General features: G+C 40.4%; 2 protein-coding genes across 10 annotated transcripts in view; one reads left to right on the forward strand and one right to left on the reverse strand.

The window, feature by feature from the left end:
* SKIC3 (SKI3 subunit of superkiller complex) overlaps positions 1 to 895 on the reverse strand; it is a 48,805-nt gene extending 47,910 nt beyond the window's left edge. The window contains exons 1-2 of one of the 5 annotated variants that reach the window (XM_064641487.1): positions 763 to 895; positions 324 to 433 (exon numbers count right to left, since the gene is read on the reverse strand). The gene's annotated coding sequence lies outside the window, so the exon portion shown is untranslated. Of the gene's footprint in view, positions 1 to 310; positions 661 to 712; positions 733 to 762 lie in introns of those variants that run through there. The other 4 variants (XM_064641489.1, XM_064641488.1, XM_064641491.1 and 1 more) reach the window with 4 other exon arrangements.
* The window catches only part of ARSK (arylsulfatase family member K), a 45,460-nt gene continuing 20,361 nt past the window's right edge, over positions 887 to 25,985 (forward strand). For all 5 annotated transcript variants that reach the window (XR_010426573.1, XR_010426574.1, XR_010426575.1 and 2 more), the window contains exons 1-6: positions 887 to 1,137; positions 6,191 to 6,320; positions 8,541 to 8,700; positions 14,991 to 15,273; positions 18,976 to 19,147; positions 20,268 to 20,492. Coding sequence is in view for 2 of the 5 variants with exons in the window: in XM_064641493.1 (XP_064497563.1) it covers positions 1,000 to 1,137; positions 6,191 to 6,320; positions 8,541 to 8,700; positions 14,991 to 15,273; positions 18,976 to 19,147; positions 20,268 to 20,492 (1,108 nt within the window). In the remaining 3 variants the exon portion in view is untranslated. The remainder of the gene's footprint in view (positions 1,138 to 6,190; positions 6,321 to 8,540; positions 8,701 to 14,990; positions 15,274 to 18,975; positions 19,148 to 20,267; positions 20,493 to 25,985) is intronic.

Consider the following 25,985-nt stretch of genomic DNA (forward strand, 5'->3'; position numbering starts at 1 on the left):
AAGAGACATCATGCTTTTGAACTCCAATAATCATGCATTGTTTCAGTGTATGTGGTAAATATTTTGCCTTAAATAAACTTTAGAAACACCATAGTCAAAGCTGCCTAGATGGGATGACGCTGAGAAACAATAGCACTGGTGCTAGCACCAAAAGAGATGGGAAAGGTGACCAGACGAAGAACAAAAAAACTTTTTTAGCAGCTGAAAAGCAGAAATAAAGAATGGTTGAAGGGCCCAGTGTTAATTTAGTACTGAAAGGACATGGGATGAGAGCCAATTTCCAAGACTCCTTTAAAACCTAAAAAGAAACCTGTTGAACTTGCATTGCTCAGCAGCTCCTGGAGATAAATTTGCTTTTATGAAGGCAGTGACGTCTCGCTCATCAAAACCGCACCCTGCCGCGGGCACTGTCCAGCAGGAGCCCCACTGCCACCTACGGAGAAAATACACGTCGCTTCAGCGGAAAGCCTGGCACCGCGGAGGCGGTCAGTCCCTGGAGCAAGGCCGCCCAACCTGGGCCGCGGGCGGGGCCCTGGGCCTGCGGGGCGCCTTGGGAAGCGATCCGCGCCCGCAGTCCCTCCGAGCGCAGCCGCTCGCCCGCCGCAGGCCGGGCCGCCGGCCCTCGCGGCAGGGAAAGCCGCGGCAGACTAAGCCGGGCCGCCACCACCGCCACCACGACCCTTCGCCACCCCTCTGCTTCACCTCCACCCACCAGCGCCTCCGCCACTTGGCACTGCCGACCGCGCGCAGGCGCACTCTTACCTCAGGATTGCGATACACCCAGTCAACCGCCATTTTTTCCGGGCACTGTGGGAGATATAGTTCCCGCCTCATGAGGCACCCTGGGAGATGTAGTCAGTCCTCCGCCCCGGGGCACCGTGGGAGTTGTAGGCCGCGGTGCGGCGGTGTCCAGTCCTTCGCTGCGACCGGGGCCCTGGGAGCTGCTTTCGGAGCTGCTGCTCCTCTCGGTCCGGGAGCGGGGGGCAGGGTGTCGGGACAATGCGGGGCGGAGAGCCGCTGGGGCGAGCCGGGCTGGCGCTGCTCCTCATGGCCGCCGGGGCGGGGGCGAGGCCGCGGCCCGCCGCTCCTGGGGGCCAGCCCCGGTCCAGCGTGGTGCTGGTGACCTGCGACTCCTTGGTGAGTGGCTGGGAAGGGGGGCAGCCCGACGGCGCGGGGCTGGGCCGCCGCACGGGTGAGGAAGGGCGGGAAAACACTCGGCAGCGGCCCGAGTGGTGCCGCCGAAGATGCGGCAACGAGGCCATACCGGTGCCTTATCCAGGCTAGAGCCACAGGCGTGCGCCAACAAGGCTGGTTTTAGCTCTCCAGCACCTCCGCGGGGCGGAAGTCTCGCTTGGGACTACAAGGGCAGGCCGGCTGTGTCTCAGAGCCACTCGGTAACCTTTAGTGTTTCAAACCAAACTCGCCTTTCTTCCAGGAATGTGCTCCATGCTTGCATCTGATTCATTACAATAGTCAGAAACCTCTGCACAGGTGGTTCCTCCGGTCTAGTGTGATACGTACAGCTTGTCACCACAACTTGGGGTAGAGAGGGGCATGTCAGCAGTACTGCAGGGCACGACAGCTGCTACTGGAGCATAGCTGGTGTGTAAAGTGAATGCTCTTCTGTTGACTTGAAAAGCCGAAAAGAAAGTCACTTTAAACCCTGTTATCCTTGCTATTGTAAATCATAAAAACACTAGGTCTCCTCAAGAGATGGGATAGAGAATTTCTGTATTCACAGATGAAATGACTGACTGTTGGTTTACTCAGGGCCTTATAAGGTATAACAACACAATAAACTTGTCAGATGTGTATCTACAGCTAAAAGAATAGAGGAATCAGTAGGTATCTAGTGACTTCATTACAGTGTTTTATTGATGCATTTGGTTTAACACCCAGACAGGTAGAAAAGACTTTTTTTTTTTTTCCACTAACTAATACTAAGTATGTTTCCTTGGACACACCTAAAGACAGCACATTTTTCACACTTTTCTCACCATGCTTCTAATTGCCCACCCAGCACACTGGAAGTGCTTTGATGTAGGTTTTACTCTGAGGAGCCTTGGTTTCTCTGCCTCATATGAGCTCTCCTTACTATGAAATCAGACATAAGCTCTGTGGTATTACTTCCAAGGGCTTTCATATCTCATCGCTTCTCATTCACTGTTGAGAAGTCTTGATTCCTGGCCTTCTCAGAATTCCATCCTTGACTGCACAGAACACTTGACTTCTTGCTTGCTGCCTGAGCTTCTTGGGATGAATTCTTCCTAAATATTTGGTAAATGTGTATTATCTTTTTTCAAACCCTATCTTAAAAGACATACACTGTGATTTCAAAGATAAAGAAATAGCTTCTTGTTTACTAATGCAATAGCTCTGTATAGACTGACTGTATTCTTTGTTTATTTTATTTTGAGTATATAATCTCTCTTAAAATTACAAAGTAATGCATGCTTTTTCTCCAAATGTTCGGCTTTTACTAAAACTCTTATTTACAAACAGTTGAATTTACAATATTTATGGTCCTTGGGGTTGGTCAATGTCCATTTTTGTCTCCAGATACTAGCAGAAGCTGCAGACAAGTCTTAGTTATACTTCTCTATGTCACCTGTAAACAGGAATATTTTCATGACTATATTACAGGGATTAATGAGGTAAACCTTACAAAAAAGAAATGTAAAATCCCAGATGTTTTGAAATTCTTACATAAACGATCAAGAACAAAGTGCTGTTTTTGAAAAGCGTCATGTCTACATGGTGCATACAAAGAATATGTTAAAGGTTGTGTTGTGTAAGTTTTTTTTTCTGAGATGGGTTTGAAGGCAGAAATAGATTAACCATTTTCATTACATCACTAGTAGAGAACAGGTACTGTTGAAACTAACAGTTTTTCTGGAAAAAAGAGGTCTTGCAAGCTGTTGAAATGTCTGGGCTTTCGTTAGAAAGTGTGCCTGCTTTTGTTGTGGGTCATGCTGCCTATGAAAGATGCACACCTATGTTGTCAAGTGTGATAAAAATTTTCTTTTCAGTGATGCTAGACTGTGTTTGGCCTCCTGAACAGTGACCTTTTACTTGAACAGCCAGCTTTCTGCTGCTGTGTCACATCAGGCATTGTGCTTTTTGCACGTTTCCTGGAGGAATGTGCTAGCAATTCAGCTCCTGAATTGCTACTTGAAGTAAACTGGATGATGTGAGGCTTTGCTTGCAATGCTGCTCAAGTTCCTGGATTAAATGTGCTTGTTTGTGTTAAAACAATTTTATTTCCTTAGGTATGTCAAAACCTGCAAATTTTACATAATTCTTAGAGGACAAGTTTCCAGAAATAGCTGTTGAGTTTCTCAGCCTGTTCAAGAACAGAACTTTCACTGAATACCTGCATCACCTATAGAAACGGTCATCATGTCTCAGTATAGGAAGTATACCATGACACAAAGTATACGGAATTCTTTTGCTAATGTCTCACTGAATATTGTGTCACAGTATCAATATAATGAACTCTTATCTCCAGCTGTGCAAACCGTTGAAGAAACTTAAGAATATATTGTTGACGGGATTATGCATCAGTTGTGTACTTTTGTCACAGTTTAGGAATGGTATGCACTGCAAACCACTTGCTGCTTGCTCACTCTGCCTTCTCTCTCACCCTCCCCTGTGGTGGGCTGGAGAGGAGAAGTGGAAGCACAAAAGGTAGACATCCCGGGTTGAGATAAGAACAATTTACTGGAAACAGCAGTGAGATAAGGAACAGCAACAGTATTAGTAAGAGACAGTACAAGAAGATTCACATGTGAATGCTCACCCCTGGACCACGCAGAGCCTGACAATACTGGAGCCCAACGATACTGCTACCATGCTACCCTCACCTAGAAGGGACACCTTTTCAGAAAATGACACGAGGTAATATAAAATAACCTCCATGTCCTAGCCATGCTCCTTCCGGCAAAAATTAGCCCTGTCCTGGCTGGAACCAGGACAACTTTCTGAAGAGCACTTTCAGCCCAAAATTTCTTTCAAGTTCCTGTTGCAGATTACAGCTTTACTTCCAGTTTGTCCTACTGAGTGCTTGTTCTAGTTGCCTTTTCTAGTAGTGTATAAAATTAGGTGACGACTTGTTTGTCGTGTTCTGATTTCAGAGGCTGGGGTGCCACAGTTAGCTCTACTGATGCCAAATGAAGTGACTCTCTCTACTATGCCATGTTATCCCAGAGTATTTCTGCCAGAAAATGTATGGAGGGAATTGCTTTCTTCTGCAGTTAAAACTATGCAGATTCGCTGTCACCTGCCTGTACACTGAAGAGCCAGTCAGGCTTGGACTGTATTGGGACATCTTACTGAACCAGGATAGGAAAGGAAAGGAAATAAAGTGACTGGAAAGGAAAGGAATAAAAGTGACTGGACAAAAGAATGACCTGAAATAGAGCAGTCTGCATGCAACCTGGTTTCAAGTGATTATAACTTTTTTCTGTAAAAGTACCTATTTGAAATGGTTTGTCTTTTTAAAATTACTGATTAAAAACTTTATCCAAACAAAAGGCAAAAATTAAATTATCAATATGCAAGTATCAAAAGGGAACCACTGTGCATGGCATTTCAGTGGGAGAATAGCCTTTCTTCAGCTTTCTCAGTACTTTTCCAGTACGTAGATTAAAATAAGTTCGGAGTTGTGCTGTGGATAGACCTTTAAAAATGATGAGGGATCAGGGATGGTTTCATAGAAATATATACTAGTGCACACATCTGTGTTAGGATTCAGCTTGACTCCTTGTCATCTTTCACTGTACCTATTCGAATTGAATGTGTCATCGTAGGACCCTACTCCCTAAAACTGGAGCTTAGAAAATGTGTAGTGATGGAAAGGAATTAATTTTACTATGAAGAAGCCCAGTTATCTTTTATGTTGCACTTTTTCATAAGTAATCCATTTTATATTGATCTAATTAAAACTTCTCAACAATATTTTTCATACCTGAGTAGAAATGGCAGCATTTAAGCAAGTTCAGGGTAACTAGTGGGTCGACCCTAGCCAGGTACCTGCATGCCAGGTACCCACTAAAGCCACTCTCTCACTCTCCCTTTGCAACTGGACAGAGGAGAGAGAGAGAAAAAAACCAGCTAAGGATTCATAAGTTGAGATAACAGTTGGGAGAGATCAGATACTGATTACCTTCATGGGCAAAACAGGCTCAAAGTGGGGGTATTACCTAAATTTATTACTAACAGGGTAAGAGCCAAAGATTGAGAAATAAAACAATCTTAAAAACATCTTCCCCCCACCCCTCCTTCATTCCATGTTCTCCCTCCCCAGCGGTGCAGGGAGACGAGGAATGGGGGTTATGGTCAATTGTTTCTGCCACTGCTCAGAGACAGGAGTCCTTCCCTTGCTCCTGTGGGATCCCTCCCATGGGAGACAATCCTTGATGGGTCTCTCCAGCGTGAGTCCATCCCTAGGGCAGCAGCTCTTCCCAAACTGCTGTCCCGTGGGTCACTCCTCCATGGGGTGCAGTCCTTCACCAATGAGCTGCACTGACGTGGGTCCCCTACAGGGGCCACAAGTCCTACCCGGGAAAAACCTGCTCCAGCGTGGGCTTCCCTTTCCATGGACTGCAGGTCTCCGGCAGGACCCTGCTCCATCCTGGGCCTCCCACGGGGGTCACAGCCTCCTTCATGCATCCACCTGCTCCAGCATGGGCTCCTCCAGGGACTGCAGGTGGGTCTCTGCACCCCGATGGTCCTCCATGGGCTGCAGGGGCACAGCTGCTCCACCATGGTCTGCACCACGGGCTGCAGGGGCCTCAGCTCTGGTGCCTGGAGCACCTCCTTCCCCTCCTTCTGCACTGACCTTGGTGTCTGCATTGTTGTTCACATGTTCTCATTCAGCTCTTCCCTGGCTGGAATTCTTCCTGTGCAACAGCCTTCTGTTCTTAACTATGTTATCACAGAGGTGTTACTATCAGTCCTAATTGGCTTGGCCTTGGCCAGCGGAAGGAAGCCCATCCTGGAGCAGACTGACATTGGCTCCATGGGACAGGGGAAGCTTCTAGCAGCTTCTAACAGAAGGCACCCCTGTATCCCCCCCCAGTACCAAAATCGAGCCACAGAAACCCACTACAGTAACAAATCTATGAATTAATGCAGCCAATAGTTTGTGGTAATGGTTGTTTATATGTTGTTTTTCTCTGTTTGATTGCAGGATGGACGCTTGACGTTTTTTCCAGGAAATCAGACTGTGGATTTACCATCCGTAAATTTTATGAAAAGATATGGCGCTGTCTTTCTCAATGCCTATACCAATTCTCCAATTTGTTGTCCTTCGCGTGCAGGTAAAAGCAAGCAAAACATCAGATAAATGCTTCCACATGTCAATTTAAATATATGGTAATGATGGGAAATGTCAAAGCTTTTAATTGAGGGGGACTTGTTTTGTTTTTCCTTTTTTTTTTCTAGTTTGTGTCTGAATTTTTACAGTATTCTCCTGTTTCATCTGTTTCTCTTTCCTGTTTCTTATGCTTCCTCCTTTCTTTTCATTTTTTGTACTGTCTTTTTCAGGTAAGCGTAAGCTTCCAAATCTTTTCGCAAACTCCACTGAAGCTTCAGATTTTTAAAAAAATCATAGAATCATAGACAGGTTGGAAAAGACCTCTGAGATCATCAAGTCCAACCCTTGATCGAACACCACTGTGGTTACTAGACCATGGCACTAAGTGCCACATCCAGTCTTGTCTTAAAAACCTCCAGGGACAGAGAATCCACCTCCCTGGGCAGCCCATTCCAATGTCTTATTACTCTCTCTGTAAAAAATTTCTTCCTAATATCCAACCTAAACCTCCCCTGGCACAGCTTAAGACCATGCCCTCTTGTCTTACTGCTGGTTGCCTGGGAGAAGAGACTGATGCCCACCTGGCTACAACCTCGCTTCAGGGAGTTGTAGAGAGTGATGAGGTCTCCTCTAAGCCTCCTCTTCTCCAGTCTAAACAAATCTTCAGGATTTGTAGCGAAATCATTGATTTGTCTGCTGCAATGCTGAAACTACCCTCAGACCTACTCTCCCATTCCAATAAAAAGTTAATAAATATCTTTCCTGTTCTTGGCAAAAAGTAATAATGATATCTGAATAAAGTGATGGCTGTTATCACTGTCTTCCAATGACATTTATTCCAAACACACTTTTAGATACATGATGTATCTTTCAGTAGCTTTAATTGAATTCTTCAGGATTTTTCTTTACTTAATGCACTTGTTTTTCTTTGTTCAATTTTAGTTGCAGAATTTGCTGGGAAGATAAAAAGAAACTGTATTCCTCAATCTTAAAATGTGTCTAGTCCTTTCAGTTGCAAAGACCATCCCTCATCTGTAGCTGTGAGGGGGATCCTTTCTCTCAAAGCATACACTGGATGAGACAGTAGGCAAACGCTGTCAAATATAGTTTTACATTTTTAGTATTCACTTTATTGATAACCTTTTTCTCAAGGTCCCATTTTAAGTGGGCAAGGTTACATGAACAGTCTTTTTTTCTTTTTCTTGATTTTTGTATCTTTCAGCCAATTTTTGTTGCTGAGAGTAATAGCTTTGTGTCATTTAATCTTATCAAGTTTTGTGAATATGGCAGCTATTGCTCCCAGTGATGAAGACTGCGTAGCTTTTTGGGTGGCTGTGGCCACTGGTCAGTTATCACATGTGGGGCTCTGAACCAGCAGGACAGCTTTTGTTTAGCCACTGGCTTACAAAAAGCTGCAAGGAAGTGAGGGTACATCTCATATGGAGGTGTTGGGGATGATACCAGAAGACATGGTGAGAAAGAGGACTTTGGGGTGGGGAAAGAGGAGTATTGCCATGTGGGTTGATGCACTATGCTTACAGGATATTTTTATTGCTTGTGGAATGACTTAGTTTCATTTTAGGATTCCCTTTAACTCTAAATTAGTGAGTGAAAGAGTGAACAATTCTCAATAAGCAGCAAAGAAATAGGTATTGACTAAAACAATCTTCCGTTATAGTTTCTTCCCTTGGTTTCACTTCTTCTTGGTATCTTAAATATTCTTACTTTGTTTCTGCAGCTGGTAGTGAAGTACATTACCTAAAAAGGATAAAATTGAGGGCATATGGTATTTATGAAAACATTATATTCTCATTCCCTTCACAAATATACCTAAACTCATATTAAAATCTAACTGTAGTAAGGGGAAATAATACTCTGAAAAACATGTAAGTAGAGGACTGTTGGATGGGGATCTGTACTACCATGCCATTTTCTTTCAGAAATCAATAGGAATATTTTCTGGTCTAAGAATACCTTGACTTAGTGATTGCTTAGCACCTGGAAGGATGGGACCTTCTTTTGCAATTCTGGGGATTATTTGAGTAAATTTTGTTACTTTATATTGATTATGACAATATTTGAAAGAGTAATACTTTGTATTTCTTGCTCTATTGGATCACAATGTGGACTTCTAACCTCTGTAATAATGAGAAGATTAATTCCTCCTCAAGTATACAGGTAGGGGGTACCAATTACTCATCAAAATTTTATTTTTTTCCCCCAGCTATGTGGAGTGGTCTTTTCACCCATTTAACAGAATCTTGGAATAACTTCAAAGGTCTAGATCCAGATTACATAACATGGATGGATCTCATGGAGCAGCATGGCTACCACACACAGAAGTTTGGGAAATTGGACTATACTTCTGGACATCATTCAGTTAGGTAATCAGATAGATTTTTCTGCTATGAAATGGACAGTAGTGAACAAACCATGTAATGATCTGTTACATGATTTCTATCTCTGATTGAAATAGTAGTAGCTTTAATTTAAAAGAAATTGTGCTAGATACCTAACAGAGATCTGTCCTGCGACTTTATGCAGAAGCAAGCATATCCCATGCACCTGTATGTGGAAGGTGATATCAAAACTGGTTTTGCCCAACATGAATGGTTATTTTTTATCACTGGTATTGCTCCCTAAGTGAAATTCATAAACCGTTTTTGCCTTGCTTTGAGACTTCCTGGCTTCTGCGTTATACTAGCAGTGTAAGAAAAGCAGAACAAAAAAACATAATTGTAATAATTTAATATTAAATCTATCATCACAAAACATGAGAGGTTTTGTGGTTTTTTTTGAAGGCCATAAATGTTCACAGATTTGCACTGTTGTGGTGGGTTGACCCTAGATGTACACCAAGTGCCCACCAAAGGTGCTCCTTCACTGCCCTTCCTCATCTGGGCAGGGAAGAGAAAATATAATGGAAGATTTAATGCTGAAAATAAGGATATAGAGAGATCACTCAGGCACACAGGCAAAACAGACTTAACTCAGAAAAATTAATTTAATTTTTTGCCAATTAGAATTCAGAACAAGGCAATGAGAAGTAAAACCAAATCTTAAAACACCTTCCCCCACCCTTCCCTTCTACCCAAGATCACTTCGCTCCCAAATTCTGTACCTAATCCCCTCAGCAGCATAGGGAGACAGGGAGCACAGACTGTGCTCATATGTTGTCTCTACCTCTCCTTCCTCCTCAGGGAGAGGAGTCCTCACATTCTTCTACTCCAGTGTGAGGTCCCTCCTGCTGGAGACAGTCCTCCACACACTTCTCCAATTCCTTCCCATGGGCTGAAGTTCTTCACGAACTGCCTCACTGTGGGTCCCTTCCACGGGATGCACTCCCGTCTCCTCTGGCTGCTGATGCTGTGCAGTTTTCCCCTCTCCTTCTTAAATATGAAATATGTTATCCTGCAGGCACTACCACTGTTGCTGATTGGATCGGCCTTGGCCAGTGGTGGGTCCATTTTGGAGCTGGCTGGCATTGGCTCTAACTGAAATGGGGGAGATTTCTAGCAGCTTCTCAGAGTAGCCACTCTTGTAGGCCCCCTGTTACCAAAACCTTACCATGCAAAACCAATAGAGCTGTACTTCCTATGCTTTAAAGCTTACTGTGACTAGGAATTACAAAAATTAATGAAACATAGTTAAACATTTAGAGAATAAGTGCATTATGTTAAAAAAATAATAATCATAATATGTCTGGATAGTTGGGACAAAAAATGGTGTCTTCTTTCTATGTAGTTTTTATGAAGATGCTCTGTCTCACTGATTAGTAATGATGTCTGTTGTTGAAATAGTATAAATAGTAGCTTTTTCTTTTATATTAAACAGGTTAGAGTTCCCTCAGTAAAATGAGCTGTTAGAAGTTGAAAGGTGACATTAGTAGTTATTAGTATGTTAAGCAATATTAAGGTGGTTGCTTATGGGTATGTATACACTGCTTTTAATGACAAAATACTTGATAGATAGTATCCACTTCAGAATCTGGCCAAAGTAATACTTTCAAGTTTAAGACTGTCAAAAAAGAAAAAGCAAGCTTTTTTCCCATTTTTCTATATACCAGTTCTATGCTGCATGTAAGGGATTATTCAAATGACTTACAGCAAAAACTTCATGTTTACTTATTTTACCAGAGAGTGTACATATTTGTATGTTTCTTATGCTTCTTGCTTGTCACTGTCTGCAGCTCTTCTTAATAACTTAGCATATGATTGTTATCTGGTGAGTGTTCAACCTGTGTTCTTTTTTTCATTATTCTGCATTTTTCTTGATTTTATTTATTCTTTCTGGTGAGAAACAAGTACTTGTACAAGGTACAAAGTACTAGAAAGTTATCCATTGCAGTATTGTTCTTATTCTTTGTGCCTCCTTATATGAATGTTGTGAAATTCTTCTCTCTGGCAAGAAACAACATTAAGATGGTTGCTTATGGGTATTTGTATATTTGTAGCATAGAGATTATTTGTTGTGACTATCTCAGGCATTCATACTTTTCAAAATAGTCTTAAGAGCATACTGTAAAGTGCCAGTAAGAGATGATTCTTTGAGATGGCAAAGGGACAGATTTTGTTCTGTGTAATGAAGCAAGACAGATGATTCTGTGGGTGAATCATGCTTCAGCATTTCTAGAATTGATTTTTAGTAAAGTAATATTACCCAACAAATGAAAATTATCTGCTGTAATATACAGACGCTTGTACTTCTCTTCTGAATCACTTTTGTGCAGAGAAAATTCTGTGTTGCCTAAATACTGGTAGTATACATTCACCCTACCCTTCACTGAGATAGAAGAAATGTAGCACAACATTGAGATATGTTTAATCTATAAAGTCACTCCAGGTTTAAAGAAGAGCAGCTCTAAATAATTCTAAAATTTCATGGCTGTTCATGTGATAAGTGGAACATGAGGTGGCACTGAAATAAAGTTGTACGTAAGTGCCTGGATTCCAGAAGTATTGCTTTCATTGTCAGCCATTGAGGTGAACTCTGACTCCAGACTGAGGTGTGCAAAGCTGAACAAGTAGATACTCCTTAGTTCTCAAATAAATTCTATTGTGTAAGAAATATGTAAGAAAACTGTAATGTAAGACTGTATAGAAGAGGAATGTAATTTTTATATTGCTTAATTTTTTATGTTGGTAAAGTGTGCCAGCTCACAATCTCATAGCCACAAACATACAAATAATAGTTCATGTTCAAATAGTCTGAACAGGATTTCTGGCATGTCATAGGGTAACTGATGTCACCTGATGAGATCTCTCCTATTTTCATGTTGATCGGCAATGATGAAATGGCGTTTTGCCTAGGTATTTTACACTTTGTAGGAGTGAGAAGTTGATATGCCGTGATATTTTAACATGAAATCTTGGTGGCTTTAGTCTACAGGAACATTAGTCAAATACCCTTTTTGTTTACTTATTACAGCTATCCTATTTTACTCTGCTCATTCAAATAACAGAAAGAGAAATGGCATACGGAGTGCGTGATGAACTGGTTGCCATTCTGCTATCAGAATGCTGCTGACTCATCATCTGTACAGTGATCTTAACATTGAAATCCCCTTCTTCAGTACTGATCTGTTTTGCTGATGTCATTCATGTTCTCTCACTATTGATGCTTTAAGCTTGCTCTCATTATGTCTGGTACTCTCACATTTGCATGGTTCTCATTGTATTATTCTAAATTCTAATTTTGTCATGAGTCTTCACAGATGAGAAACAAATTAAGCCAGTTCAGTGCTTTTCAAAACGGCAGCATCAGTATCAGTTACGTTGGTGTGCTTTTATTTTCCTCATTCTGGCATGTAGGGATGTATCTACTTCAGTGATGATAGGGTTTGAGTCTCACAAACAAAAATTATGATATAACCATATAATGACATCACTTTTGCATAAGTCTTGGTCCTATCAGGCTAAATTTAGGCACTTCAGATATAATAGGAAAATACTGTGAAGTCTATGGTATTGCAGTTTTTAATTATCTTTTTTTCTATGTCTTGACCCTACCTTTTCGCCTACTACAAACTTTTTACACATTTGTTTTAACTTTCTGTTCAGTGAAAGTTTGAGATCTGTACTTAATGTTATTTGAATAAGTGCAGGTAGTGGTTGAGAACAAATGAAAATAAACGCATAGTTAGTCAGCCTTTTTATGCCTACACAAGACAAATTTGAAAATGGCAGTTTACAACATTTTTAATCTGAAAAATGAAAACTACAAGTACAATTCCTCAGTCAGAGAAAAATGCACATCCTGTTCCCAGCATGGCGTCTTTGTAGACATTTGAAAACCCTAAGTAGCTGGTAATATCTCAACAGTGTAGAGGACTTATAACAAAGATTCCTGTTTGTTGTGGAGATAATTAAAATGTCCTGCTGTTTTAATTTCCTGTTAAAAGGGAGACTAGCAAAGGGACATAGAACAGTTCAGCTAGTGCAAGATTCAGCAAGCAGTATTATCTCTTTAGAAATTTTTCTTAAGCATATATGTTGCTTCTTTGGACAATAAAACCACTTCTGCTCCCTAATCCCATGTTTACCTACGTAAAAAAAAACTTGTTAACTTTTCTGCTTCAACAATTAGGTTAGGTGACATAAATCAATTCTACTTTGTTCTAACCTATTGCGAATAGTTCATTGCTAACACAGATCATCTCTCTAACTATGGAAGTTTACGTATCTTAAAAATACAAATGTATAATGAAAAGGAGCCACTTGAATGTGACTTCCTCATAAGATAATTTTTCATAGCTGTGAATTAATGAGATTTGGAGAAGAGGTTTTCTAGGAAATATATACTAACACAGTGAAAGAACTGAATCTTCAGCCTCTGGACTGTAGTATAAATCAAGCCTCTGCTTTCTGTCAAAAAGACTCCATGTATGCTTTTGAGTATTGATGGCTATTTCATTTAAAATAAGTGTAATTACTGACTCTCATGTAGTCACTTTCATTTGGGTCAATAATGATGGTAGTTCATTATGCTGTGTCTTCAATGTTGCATTGCTATATCCTTTATATATGGCTTTTTTTTGGTTGTATATTTGTTACAATCACTGGAGTACTATCTGCTAGCAAAGGAGATGTGATCTCTTTTCATTCCCATTGAAAAAGTGGAAAATTGACATTAACTTCCAAAGGTCTTAAATAATTATCTGTCAAGTCCTTGCTCTTTCATTTTAAACTGTAGATTTGGATCTAGTATTGCACTCTTTTTCAGTACTCCACCTGGCTTTTTGAAGAGCCTTATTTTGGCATGTCCTGTTCTGCCTGAGGATTAGTTTTCCTCTTGGATGTGTCAAAATGACTCCTTTGTTGCTCCAGAATGTGTAAAGGGTCTGAAGTGGGATTTTATTGGAGTTTTTTTGTGGGAGTGGTTTTGGTTTGGATTGGGTTTTTGAGTTTGGTTTTTTGGGTTTGGGTTTGGGTTGGGTTTTTGGGGGGGATTTTTTTGTTTTTCAGTTTTGAGAGGATTTTGTTCTTTTAATTTGATCCTAATCTCAGTCTGACTGGATAATCTGACTGGTTTATGGTCTACATAATATTTTTTTATGTTTAAGTCAGTATTATGGCATTAGATGCAATTTTACACACACACTCCCTTACCATAATTTCATTTCAATGTTTGTGCAACATGCTTTCTCTGTGGACCATCTAGCAACCTTTATTTATTCTAAGTAATTTGTTTAAGCCTGTTTAGCTTGGAAGTGTGAGCCTAAACAAGAAGTTAAAATAAAAAAGAATTGTTACAGATAATTCTGAATAGCTTTTCTGGAGGTTAAAAGTGCACTGGTAAAATTCCTGTGGGGATAAAACTGGTTAGGTGCTCTCTAAACAATAATAGTGCTTTGTTTGGATTTAAGTGTATGATCAAATTTTCAGCAGTTTCATACTTCCTTTTAGAATTTCTTTGGTTTTACCGAAATTGCCATGAACAAGATAAAGATTAGTCAAGGTCTTAGATGGGCTGTTTCCTCCCTCAGTTGTAGCATCATTCATTCTAGCAAAGAAACAAGGACATCTGCAACTCAGATTTCCCAGTGTTTTGGAGAGGTAATAATTGTCATGGCATTAGAAAATCTGTTCCAAAAGTATTTTATCATCAAAATATTGCCTTTTTTTACCCCCCTTCTTGCTTTCTCTACACGCTTCTCCTCAATAGCATTTATCAACTACATCTAAAGTAAATGAACAAGATAAATCACTCTTACAGATTTTTGTCTTAAGTGTGTTTAAAAATGTTGTTTCTAAAGGCAGCCTCACCAGGCAAGTTATTTCTCATTGAATCCTTTTCAATAAAAAAAATCTAAGGCCCTCCTTACCAAATAAATAGCTTGTGAATCCATGCCAGAATGCAGAGCAGTGTCAATAAGATGGAGATGCTATTTCTAAATATTATTTTTTAGATGTGAGAAGAGCCCTTCTGACATGAAGTGATGATAAATAGAAAGAAGATTCAGAAGCAGGAAAGAAAGGCTGAAAGTTGGAGTATAAAATAGAGGCACAATAGCTATAGCTCAATTGAATAACAATTTTCCTTTAGGTAGGAATTACAGATAGATTGCAGCTAAAAGTATAGGAAAGGTTTTCAGGAATTCATAATGCTTTTTGCTTGGAGGAAAAGTGAAGAAAACATTTTCTGCTGAGTATGTATCTTGTGTATGTATTTTCAGTAACCGTGTGGAAGCTTGGACTAGGGATGTTCACTTCCTGCTCCGGCAAGAAGGGAGACCCATGGTAAATCTTACAGGTGATAGGAAGCGGGTTAGAGTGATGGAAGCAGATTGGCGGAATACTGATAAAGCAGTAAACTGGATAAAGGAAGAAGCTATTAACCTTACTCAACCATTTGTTCTTTACTTGGGACTAAATTTACCACACCCATACCCATCACCCTATGCAGGAGAAAATTTTGGATCCTCTACATTTTTAACATCTCCCTATTGGCTTGAAAAGGTATGTGAAGATGAAATTTCAATATGAATCTACTAATAACTGTACTTTTTACATACAGTATTTTATTCCTGATTTTTCAAGCCATACTGAGTTTTCATATTTCAATATACAGTAAGAAAGATGTGTTAGAATTCTGATTTAAGGCTAGGCAAATAGAAGGGAGAAATTCCTCTCTGTTGTTGGAAAGGGTTTGTAGCAGTAGTCACTGAATCAATAAAGAAGTTTGGAGTTGAATAGCCAGAAATGTAAAAAGAACAAAATTATAGCTGTCAATTATTTTCAGTTAGTGGTCTGAAGTTCATTGTTATGAATATTCTGTATTCTTCTTGTTATAAATGATGTTATAGGTAACCATTTTGTCTGAGTTTTACCGTGAAAGATTAACTTTTCCTGCAGTATGAACCTAGACCATCATGTCCAGGCTTCGCGAACAAAGATTTAGGAAGGCACTATCCACGTTTGTTACAGGCACGCTGGTGACTTGTGAGGCCAATACGAGATAGACATGTCTGATTGCAAAAGGCACAGCAGAAAGACTCCTTAGGTGCTGTATTCAGCAGGATACGATTCTTTCTGCGTTGTCTTTTCTCCTCAAGAGTGATCCTGCGTGCATTCTCAAAGGAAACGGCAGCGTTATAGATGGTGTGTCTCCAGGCCTCCCGGTTTGCGGCCAGAGTAGACCAGTTATGGTGATCAATATGGCCGAGGCTGAGATGTTGTTTCAGGGAGTCCTTATATCTTTTCTTCATGAACATAGACCATGAAGCAAAATAAGACACAACAGAAGTCTTTGTTTTTGGTCAACTTTTCCTGTGCTACTCTAGGTTTGCAATGATTGTAGAGCACAAAAAAGTCCCATTATGTCTGTATGTGTAAAGCTAACAAACACCACTCCATTTCAAAGAAGAAATACTTTTTCCTCTATTTCATGGTCTCCAGTTGCCATTATCTGCCATAAAATATCAATGTGTTACAACAGATTGCATTGCAGAAAGGCATGAAATATTCTCTGCAGCTGAAGCACTAGAATTAGGTTAGAAAAGACTTTATACCTCAGAAAAACTCTCCATATGCACTGTGTATAATTTGTGGCTTTCTCTAGTGGAGAACTGCTAAATATGTAGGTGCACCAAAAATACAAATACTTACAAAAAAAGATATACAAATGAAGGTTGTATTTCTTTGAATTTCTTCGTAATAGTGAGGATTGTGGGTTCTTTTGGGAATGGTGAAAAGTTTGTCGGGAGAGGAAGAACATGGAGAAAAAACCCTTCATTTACAAAAACAAGATCTAGCTTAGTTATTAAGGAAAACTTGCTAGGTGCTAATTGCTAGGTTAGATGTGTCTTGGGAAGGGGGGGCTACCATTTTCAAGTCACAGACAGTTATAACGTCTCTGACAAATTTTTGTGTCATCCTTAATCCAGTTAGAGAGAGTACTTAAACTCCATAGTTTGCTGAGGTCCTTTGCACAACTACATATACATACTGTGTTGTGTGAACTACATATTATCATTTATTGAACACTGGCTGGTTCTTCTGGGATGTAGCTGTATTTTGGTCATGAAGAAGCAGTCTTTGAAAATCACAGATATGATCTTATGAAGAAGTTTGCATAGATGAAGAACTGAATTAAATGTCTGTTTACTGGGGCTCTAATACAGAACTGAGTATCAACATGCTATGTTTGTGAAACCTTGTGTCCCCTGTATTTTGCACAAGCTGTCACTTTTTCAGGGGATCTGGCTTTCCTAGCTATGAATTGCTGCATACAGACGAAAGGATTATGACTTTGTGCATCCTGGTTGTAGTTCTGTAGAAAAGAATCATGGATAGAGAGGGACACTTTTTGCTCCTATTATATCTTAAGAAGCTAATAAATACGATTTGAGAAGTCTAAAATGTAACTTTATGTAGCCAAGTACCTTAAGCAGTAGGAAGATGACTGCAGCAGTTGTCTGCTATTATTTTATCTTCCATGATTTCTTCTAGCAGCCTATTTTCTGTAGAGCCTAAGGAAACTTAGATTTTGGTGTGCTTGTTTGAGTATTACAAAGCCAGGTTTTATGCCTGTGGGCACTTTAACTCTTGCAGTCTTACCAACTTGTTTAGCTGTCAGTCTGTTCCTCCAAGTAACAAGTGATAGAATGAGAGGAAATGGCCTCGAATTGCACCAGGGACCATTTAGATTGGATATTAGGAAAAATTTCTTCACCGAAATACTTGGCAAGCACTAGAACAGACTGCCCAAGGTAGTGGTGGATTCACCTTTCTTGAAGGGATTTAAAAGACATCTAGATGTGACACTTGGGGACACAGTTTAGGTGGTGGGCTTGGCAGTAGTGGGTTAATGGTTGAGCTTGATGATCTTAGAGGTCTTGTCCAACCTTAATGATTCTACGATTCTATGGCTTAATACATCTGCTAGATATTAAAAGATAATATTGACATTGTGGAAGGTGGAATGTTGTGGGTATTGGAACACAAGGACATTAACATATGGTCAAAGATATACCATAGGCTCAAGAGACAGGCACTGTGCTACAAGCTCTCCAGGCAGCTCTTCATTATCCATACTTGGCCATGTGTTCCAATACAACATGGGATTGATACTCCAAGTAAATGTAATGTTTCCAGGGACAACTTTGATCTGATTGCTTTTGTGCTGTACAGAGCCTCTTGGACAGTAAGTATCTCAGTTATTTTATCAGGAACCAGTGTTGCCCATGTTTGGGGCCAGCCAAGTTGTGGAGCTGTGACTGCAGCCCCGGGAATGTGCTCCACAGACACTGGAGTTGCTGTGCCATAATCTAGTCCTCAGATCTGTTTGTTAGAGATTTTCAGAGGTAAACAAAGGCAACAGGTGTGGGTTTAGTTTTTAATAAATTTAAGTTTTCCATACTAAGATTACATCTTCTCTGCTTTTGTGGTGATTTGTGCTTTAAGTCTACTATATAGAAATTATTAACTGTTAAATGCAGCACTTACATAAGGGAATGCTTATAGGTATGACAGCCTAGACTAAATGTATATGTCAAACTTGGAGGCTCTAAATCTAGTACTGCAGCACACAATATCTGTGAGTATGCCAGTGTGAATATATCCATCACTACTTGAAATGTATTGGCTTCTTAGTTTCACACTGATCTTGCATTTCTTTATAAGTAAATGGATTGACATCTGTAGAAACAAGTAGAAAAGTATTAGAAAATTGGATTAATATAGTCAGTTCTTTTCTTCAAGATGTCAAGACTTGTCATCGCTGTCCTGGAGACTTTCCCAGACTGCATGAATTTCCATGTTGTCCCACATAACACCCAATCTTTTTGTTACATGAGGTTTATAGTTGTCATACAGTTAATGAAGACACTATGCCAATACTTCTGTACTTACTCAGGAGTACAGTTCTAGAAGACTGTTCTGTGCTCTCTCTCTTAAAATAATACAACAGCTGGTAAAGCACACATTTCTGGCTCCTAGCCTTAGTTTCTAGATGATTTTTTAAAATTACTTGCTACCTGTGGAAGCCGCAGTGAAGTACAGACAAGGTAGCAGCACCACATAACAGATAAGCAGGTGGTGTTTCCTGGACCGTAAACTGAGAACTGTGCATTTATGTGAAAAAGTTTTTAATTAAATCTGTGTTAAAAAAATGTGTTTTGTTCGGTTGCTAAAGTGATGGTTATTTCCTCTTATTTTTAGGTAAATTATGAATCTATTAAAATACCCAAGTGGTCTTCTCTCTCTGAGATGCATCCAGTAGACTATTACTCATCGTACACCAAGAATTGCACAGGAGAGTTTACAGAGGAAGAAGTGAGAAATATTAGAGCATTTTATTATGCTATGTGTGCAGAGACAGATGCCATGCTGGGTAGGTAATATTTCATTATACAGTGAGTTTTCTAGTTTTGCTTTTTTAAGGAAAATGCTGATAGGGCTGATCCTTGGGGAAAAAATAGAAAACAAACCACCTCAGTTCAGACCTGGTGAGTCATGTGGATGTTGCTTAATCAATCTATATGACAAATAATGGGATAGCTTATAAGGTTCTTGCAAGGTGAATTCAGTGCACTCTGAAAAGTAATCACAACCACAAGTCAGAGACTCTGTTGAAAACCAGCAGCAAAACATTGCATGACCCATGTACAAGAGGAACTAAATGCTCTTTGATTAAATGCTAACTGAAATAATGGAAACATTTTTGTGGAGGAGACAGACTGACAAAGAAGAGCTGTAAGGAAAGATAATTTTAGTGCATAAGTAGTTCTTAGAGATTGATTTCAAATGCGTAGACTAGATAACAGCTGTTACACGTAGACTAAACAATAAGGTTACATTTGGAGTGTCCCTTAGCAGCATATTATTGACAATTAAGAAATAATTCATTGGACTTTCAGAATTCTTCCTAGTTTGCCATAAGGTCTACATACACAAAAATGACAATGCAAATTGGTCTTAATTTATTTTGTTTCTTAATTTGAAAAGTGACCATGAATGAACAAGAATTTGCTTGCCTACTAGTATGAAATTCATGAATAAATAAGCTGATCTTTTAGACATGTTAGGCTGATAAATTGAATTCAAAGACACAGAATTGCTCTTCCTCATTTTATGAATGAAAAGAGATCAGTGGAAGCCTGACAGTTTTAGGGAATGAAGGGATTGCAAGCTGGGGTGTTCATTTTGTAATGTATTTTGACCAGTTTGTTTAAGAAAGAATCCTTCTAGTGTTTTAATATTTAAGATGCATAAGTGCTTTGCTTAATTACTGACTTCATTGATCTTGGCCCTGTCTTTGTTGCACAAATGTACATGCAAAAGGAGAGGAGTGTATGTCATATTTTCATTGCACAAATGTATGTGCAAAAAGAGAGGAGATTTCAGCCCTCTGACTAGGAGGATTCCTAGAGGTTTACATGCTGCTTTGCAGGTACAGAAGTTGGAAGAAGTATTTTCAATGTATCCTTTTCGGTACCTTTTTGTCGTTGCAGGTGAGATTATTTCAGCTCTGGGAGATACAGGGCTTCTTAGAAAAGCAGTCGTTATATTCACTGCAGACCATGGAGAACTTGCTATGGAACATCGTCAGTTCTATAAAATGAGCATGTATGAAGGAAGTTCCCATGTTCCTCTTTTAGTTATGGGGCCAGGTGTAAAAGAACAGCAGGAAATACCAAATGTAGTATCTCTTGTGGATATATATCCTACTATGCTTGGTGAGTTAAGTAATTTCAAATGAAATTTTTTTTCCCAGTTACCATTATTATGCATTTGTATTATAGTCAGAATTATGCCTCCTTGGATGCCATTTAGATATGTATAATCCTTGCTAGCCTTCATACCTAACAGTTTACTGTAGAAACTTGTCTCAGTCTGAGGAGACTGGAATGGAATGTTTGCTAAAGAGAATGAGTTATGAGATAGACCAAACTCCTCTCTCTCAGCAATTGTAAATTCAAAATTAAGGGGCTTTAATCGAGGAAGTATGGAAAAAAACCAGAAGAAATAACAACCCTTTATTAAAAGATATATGTATGTTGGCAAAAAACAGTAACAGAACACAAAAAAACCTTAGATAGTAGTCCTAGAAAAAAAAAAAGTCTGAATGAATACTTCTCTGTCCCTTAGCACAGTCCTAATCGCGGCCTGCAGGGGGCGCTGTTGGGCTCTAGAGGTCACCGTGCGGGGAGAGAGGTCGGGGGGTTGGTCTCGGGTCGCGGGAGGAGCCGAAATGGGGGACCCTTCCCCCAATGGAAGGAAGGGGTAACAAAAGCAGTTCACCCCCAGCAGGACTCCAAAAGCTCCTCCTTTTCTCCCAGCAAGCACAGAGACTCTCTGATGAAAACACAGCAGGTCCGGGCTGGAGACAAGACAGCTCGCAGGCAAGTTGAGGCCAGCAGTCAGGGCTGACCAGGACGGGAAGCCAGACAACCAGGCTTCCAGGCCTTCTCTCAAAATGCACCGAACACAGACCCTATCTCCGTCCTCAAAAGAGAACCCAGCAGTCTGAGTCTCTCCTCTGTCCAGTCAACCAGCTCCCCCCAACCTCTGATGGGCCAGTGGCCAGGAATTCGACCAGATCTTTTGTAAAGCTAATTGACTCTCTTCCCCCCACTCACTCCGTTTTTTTCTCGCAGTGGAGCAGGGGAAGAAAAATTCTCCTGAATTTCTGACCTACAACATAACTGCAGTGTAAACGCATCAAGAGATGAGATTAAACCTGAAAGGATGGCAGGTTCATTAGCTTATCAAAGGAATGTCTTTTATGAAGAGTGTGTGGAAGAACAATAGGCTATATATAAGAAATATACAATTGATCTGGGCAAGGAAATAAGATATAATAATGGATACCCATTCTTACCTTATTAGATATGAAAGTACTTAGTATGGGACAGAGACTCAAATGAAAAGAACTGACATTAAATTACTTGGATTGAAATTACTTTTAAGAATGAAGTTTTAAACAGTTGTCTGTGATAAACCATGCAAGAGATGACTCTCATTGAAACTAAACATCAGGTGAAGTTGCCATTTGAGACTATCTGTGATCTTTTAGGCTACCAATCAGAAAAGCGTTCTTTTCAAGCCAGTCTGCAAAGCTTTCTCTTTAAGATGTGTCACGTGTACACTGCAGTTGGCTGAGAGAACATGGGGCAGTAGATAAAACTGTACTTCTAGCAGTGAATGTCAGCAAAAAATCCTGTTATCCAGTTGAAAATAGGATATAAAATCTGAGTGGCTTTTTCTTTCAAATTTGATATCAAATCCTCTGAAGAGTCTTTAGGGTTCTCCTACAAGAAGAACAAGGACTGGTTTGATGAAAACAATCAAGAGATCCAGGAATTGTTGAGGAAGAAGAGAATTGCTCACCAAGCACACCTTGCTCAGCCATCTTGTCATGTAAGAAAAGCAGCCTTTCATCTTGCATGCAGCAAGCTCCAACAGAAACTCCGTGACATCCAGAACAAGTGGTGGATCAATCTAGCAGGAAAAATTCAATTATGTGCTGATACAGGTGATTACAGAGGATTCTATGAGGCCCTGAAAACAGCATACGGGCCTACATATCAGGTCCAAAGCCCTCTACTCAGTGCAGATGGTCAGGTGCTTCACACAGATAAAATCTCTATTCTGAATCAATGGTCTGAACACTTTCAGACTCTTTTCAGTACTAGCCGTGTAGTCCAAGACTCAGCAATTCAGTCCATCACACAGCAACCAGTGAAGAATGAACTGGATATTGCCCCCACTATGGGAGAAACTCTTAAGGCCATACAACAGGTGAAAACTGGCAAGGCAGCTGGGGTTGATGGAATTCCACCTGAAATCTGGAAGCATGGGGGCCAAGCACTCCATGCTAAATTTCACAAGTTTGTGGTGCGTTGTTGGGAACTAGGCAAACTACCATCAGACCTTCATGATGCAGTCATCATCACCTTGTATAAGAAGAAAGGAGATAAATCAGACTGTTCAAATTACCATGGTATTACTCTGCTCTCCATTGCTGGTGAAATCCTGGCAAGAATACTTTTGAACAGACTAATACCCACTATAGCAGAAGGAATTCTACCTGAAAGCCAGTGTGGTTTCAGAGCCAACAAGAGTACCATAGACATGGTGTTTGTTCTCAGACAACTGCAAGAGAAGTGTAGGGAACAGAACAAAGGACTCTATGTAACCTTTGTTGACCTCACCAAGGCTTTCGATACTGTCAGCAGAAAAGGTCTATGGCAGATTTTGGAATGTTTAGGTTGTCCCCCCAAGTTCCTTAAAATGATCGTCTCACTCCATGAGGCTCAGGATGGCCTAGTCAGATATGGCGATGCACTTTCTGAGCCCTTTCTAATAACCAATGGTGTGAAACAAGGCTGTGTTTTTGCACCAACCCTATTCACAGTCTTTTTCAGCATGATGCTCCAAAGGGCCATGGCAGACCTCAATGAAGAAAATGGTATCTACATTCAATACCGTACTGATGGAAGCCTTTTCAACCTAAGGCGACTGAAGGCCCACAGTAAGACCTTAAACCATCTTGTCTGGGAGCTGTTTTACACTGATGACGCCGCCCTTGTCGCCCACACAGAAGTAGCTCCGCTGCTACTTTAACATCCTGCTTTGCAGATGCTGCTGAGCTTTTTGGGCTGGAAGTCAGCTTAAAGAAGACAGATGTTTTCTATCAACCTGCACCTTAGGAAGTCTTCCATCATCCCCATATCACCACTGGCCAATCAGAGCTCAAATCAGTCCAGCAGTTTAATTACCTAGGTAGCCTCATCTCCTTGGATGGTAAGATTGATGGAGAGATAGACAACAGGTTAGCAAAGGCATACAGAGCTTTCAGGAAACTCCATAAAAGAGTTTGGCGAAATAAACACCTGAAGAAAAGCACAAAGATCAGTGTTTACAGAGCCATAGTGCTGTCTACTCTCTTATATGGATCGGAATCATGGGTCATCTACCACCACCACCTGCAACTCCTAGAACACTTCCATCAACACTGTCTCCGTACAATCCTAAACATCCACTGGTCAGATTATGTGACTAATAGGTCTGTTCTAGAACAAGCAGCAGTTACGAGTATTGAGACCATGTTGCTGAGAACACAGCTGCGCTGGGCAGGACACGTCTCCAGGATGAAGGACCACCGCCTCCCTAAGATCTTGCTTTATGGTGAACTTGCCACTGGCTGCTGCAAGAGAGGAGCCCCGAAGAAAAGATACAAGGACTCCCTAAAACAACATCTCAACCTCGGCCATATTGACCTTCATAACTGGTCTACTCTGGCCTTCAATCGGGAGGCCTGGAGACACACCATCTATAACGCTGCTGCTTCCTTTGAGAACACACGCAGGATCGCTCTCAAGGAGAAAAGACAACGCAGAAAGAATCATGTCTTGCCAATACCATCCAAGGAGTCTTTCTGCTGTGCCTTTTGCAGCTGGACTTGTCTATCTCACATTGGCCTCTTTAGCCACCAGCACGCTTGTAGCAAATGTGGGTAGTGTCCTTCCCAGATCTTTGTTTGCAAAGCCTAGCCATGATGATGATGATGATGAAGTTATGGTATCATATGTAAAGAGTTAAAAACCTCCTTTTTTTCTTCTTTGTCCCCTTTCCCCAAATGAAATAATTGGCCAGGTGGTTTAACATCTTTCTATCTTTTCCTTCTGTTTCCCCCTCTGCCCCCCAGAACTCTGTGTGTATAATCCTTTCCTTCTCTTCTGGCAGTTCCCCTTTTCTGTAAACTGAATGTCAAAAAGGCATATATGTTGAGGTGACTGTGAAAACGTGAAGAACTACCTCTGTGGTCTATTATGTCCTCAGTTTGTATGCTACTGCTGGCTAATGAGGAAACAGATTTCAATCCTATTTTTGTGATAAATATAATCCCTTTGCTTTGTGTCGTCTAAGGGAAATAATCTTTCTTAAGATGCCATCCAAATGCTTTGCTCAAGACTTCCACCTTTAGTAACTTTGTGAATAGGCACAGATGTTTTGATTCCAGCAGAATCTGTGTGATACCTATAATTCAGATGGAAGTGCAACAGCTCTTGCATTTTTTAACAGGATGTTATATAACCTTTCCTCCAGGCAACACGGGGTTTCTTGGTCTGTATGAAAGTACCTTTGGCTTTCTATTGGAAAAGCAGGAACTGCTGAAGGTACCGGGAATATTCTTTGCACATGCAGTTACTTCAACTAATAGCATTACTGATTTAGGATAACAGAAGAGCCTATATCCCTTTTTCATTTGTTTAAATGTAGTATGCATTTCTTCTTTCCCATTCATTGGAAACTGCTGAGTTTACACATTACAAGTCTTTCTAGCGCTTAGTCAGATGCTGGATGGACGGAGGACAAAAAGGAAGATGTGTGCTGACAAAGGAAGTCACCTATGGGCAATTTGTATGCACAGAGTATCGCTACTTGGCATAGAACTGAAGATTAAATACTACCACTGTGCTCTGTGAAATGGAAAATGTTGAATTTTGAATGTCTATAGATGATGTTCAGTGTGGTGATTAAAAAATTACTGTCATACCTGTTTTTTAGGACATGCTGAAGTTTAGGTGACATGGTTGGGATTCTCGATTATGTTTTTCAGAATGTCTTTGACAAACCTTTGCAGCATTTTAATATTGACCTGATCTTTGGGACCTAGAGACACTTGTGATGTAAGTTGATGCTGAGGAGCTTATGGATATTACAGCATCTTCTGAGCGTCATCTAGTGGGTTATGGAGTCACCAGTGTTTTCCATACATGCACTGTCTTGATACTACCTCTGATACCATCTTTATCTCCAGTCCTGCAAGAGAAGCAAGTGCCCCTGCTTCTCAGTTTCCCCACCAGTTACAGATGATAACCATAACAACCACCTTTGTAAAGCATTTCAATATTCACTGCTGAAGAATGCTACATAGCAGCTTAGCACTGTTATTGTTAAAGGAATGAATGCTACGCCATGTTGAATGTGGAGCTTTTGGGGTCTTTTCATACTGTGACATTCTTTTTCTCCTGCCTAGTGCAGTCAAAGCGGAAGAGAAATGTTTACAACCATGATTAGAAAATAAAAAAGCACCACCCATCAAAGGAGGTTATTGTGATTTCTTTTCACAAACTTCTGTTAGACATAGATGATAGTGAATTTGATCAAGATGGTGGGCAGCTTGCCTCAGGAAGTTCCCTAAAGTTTCTTCATTGTGTATT

This window comes from Pseudopipra pipra, chromosome Z (assembly GCF_036250125.1).
Source record: "Pseudopipra pipra isolate bDixPip1 chromosome Z, bDixPip1.hap1, whole genome shotgun sequence".
Lineage (NCBI taxonomy): Eukaryota > Metazoa > Chordata > Aves > Passeriformes > Pipridae > Pseudopipra > Pseudopipra pipra.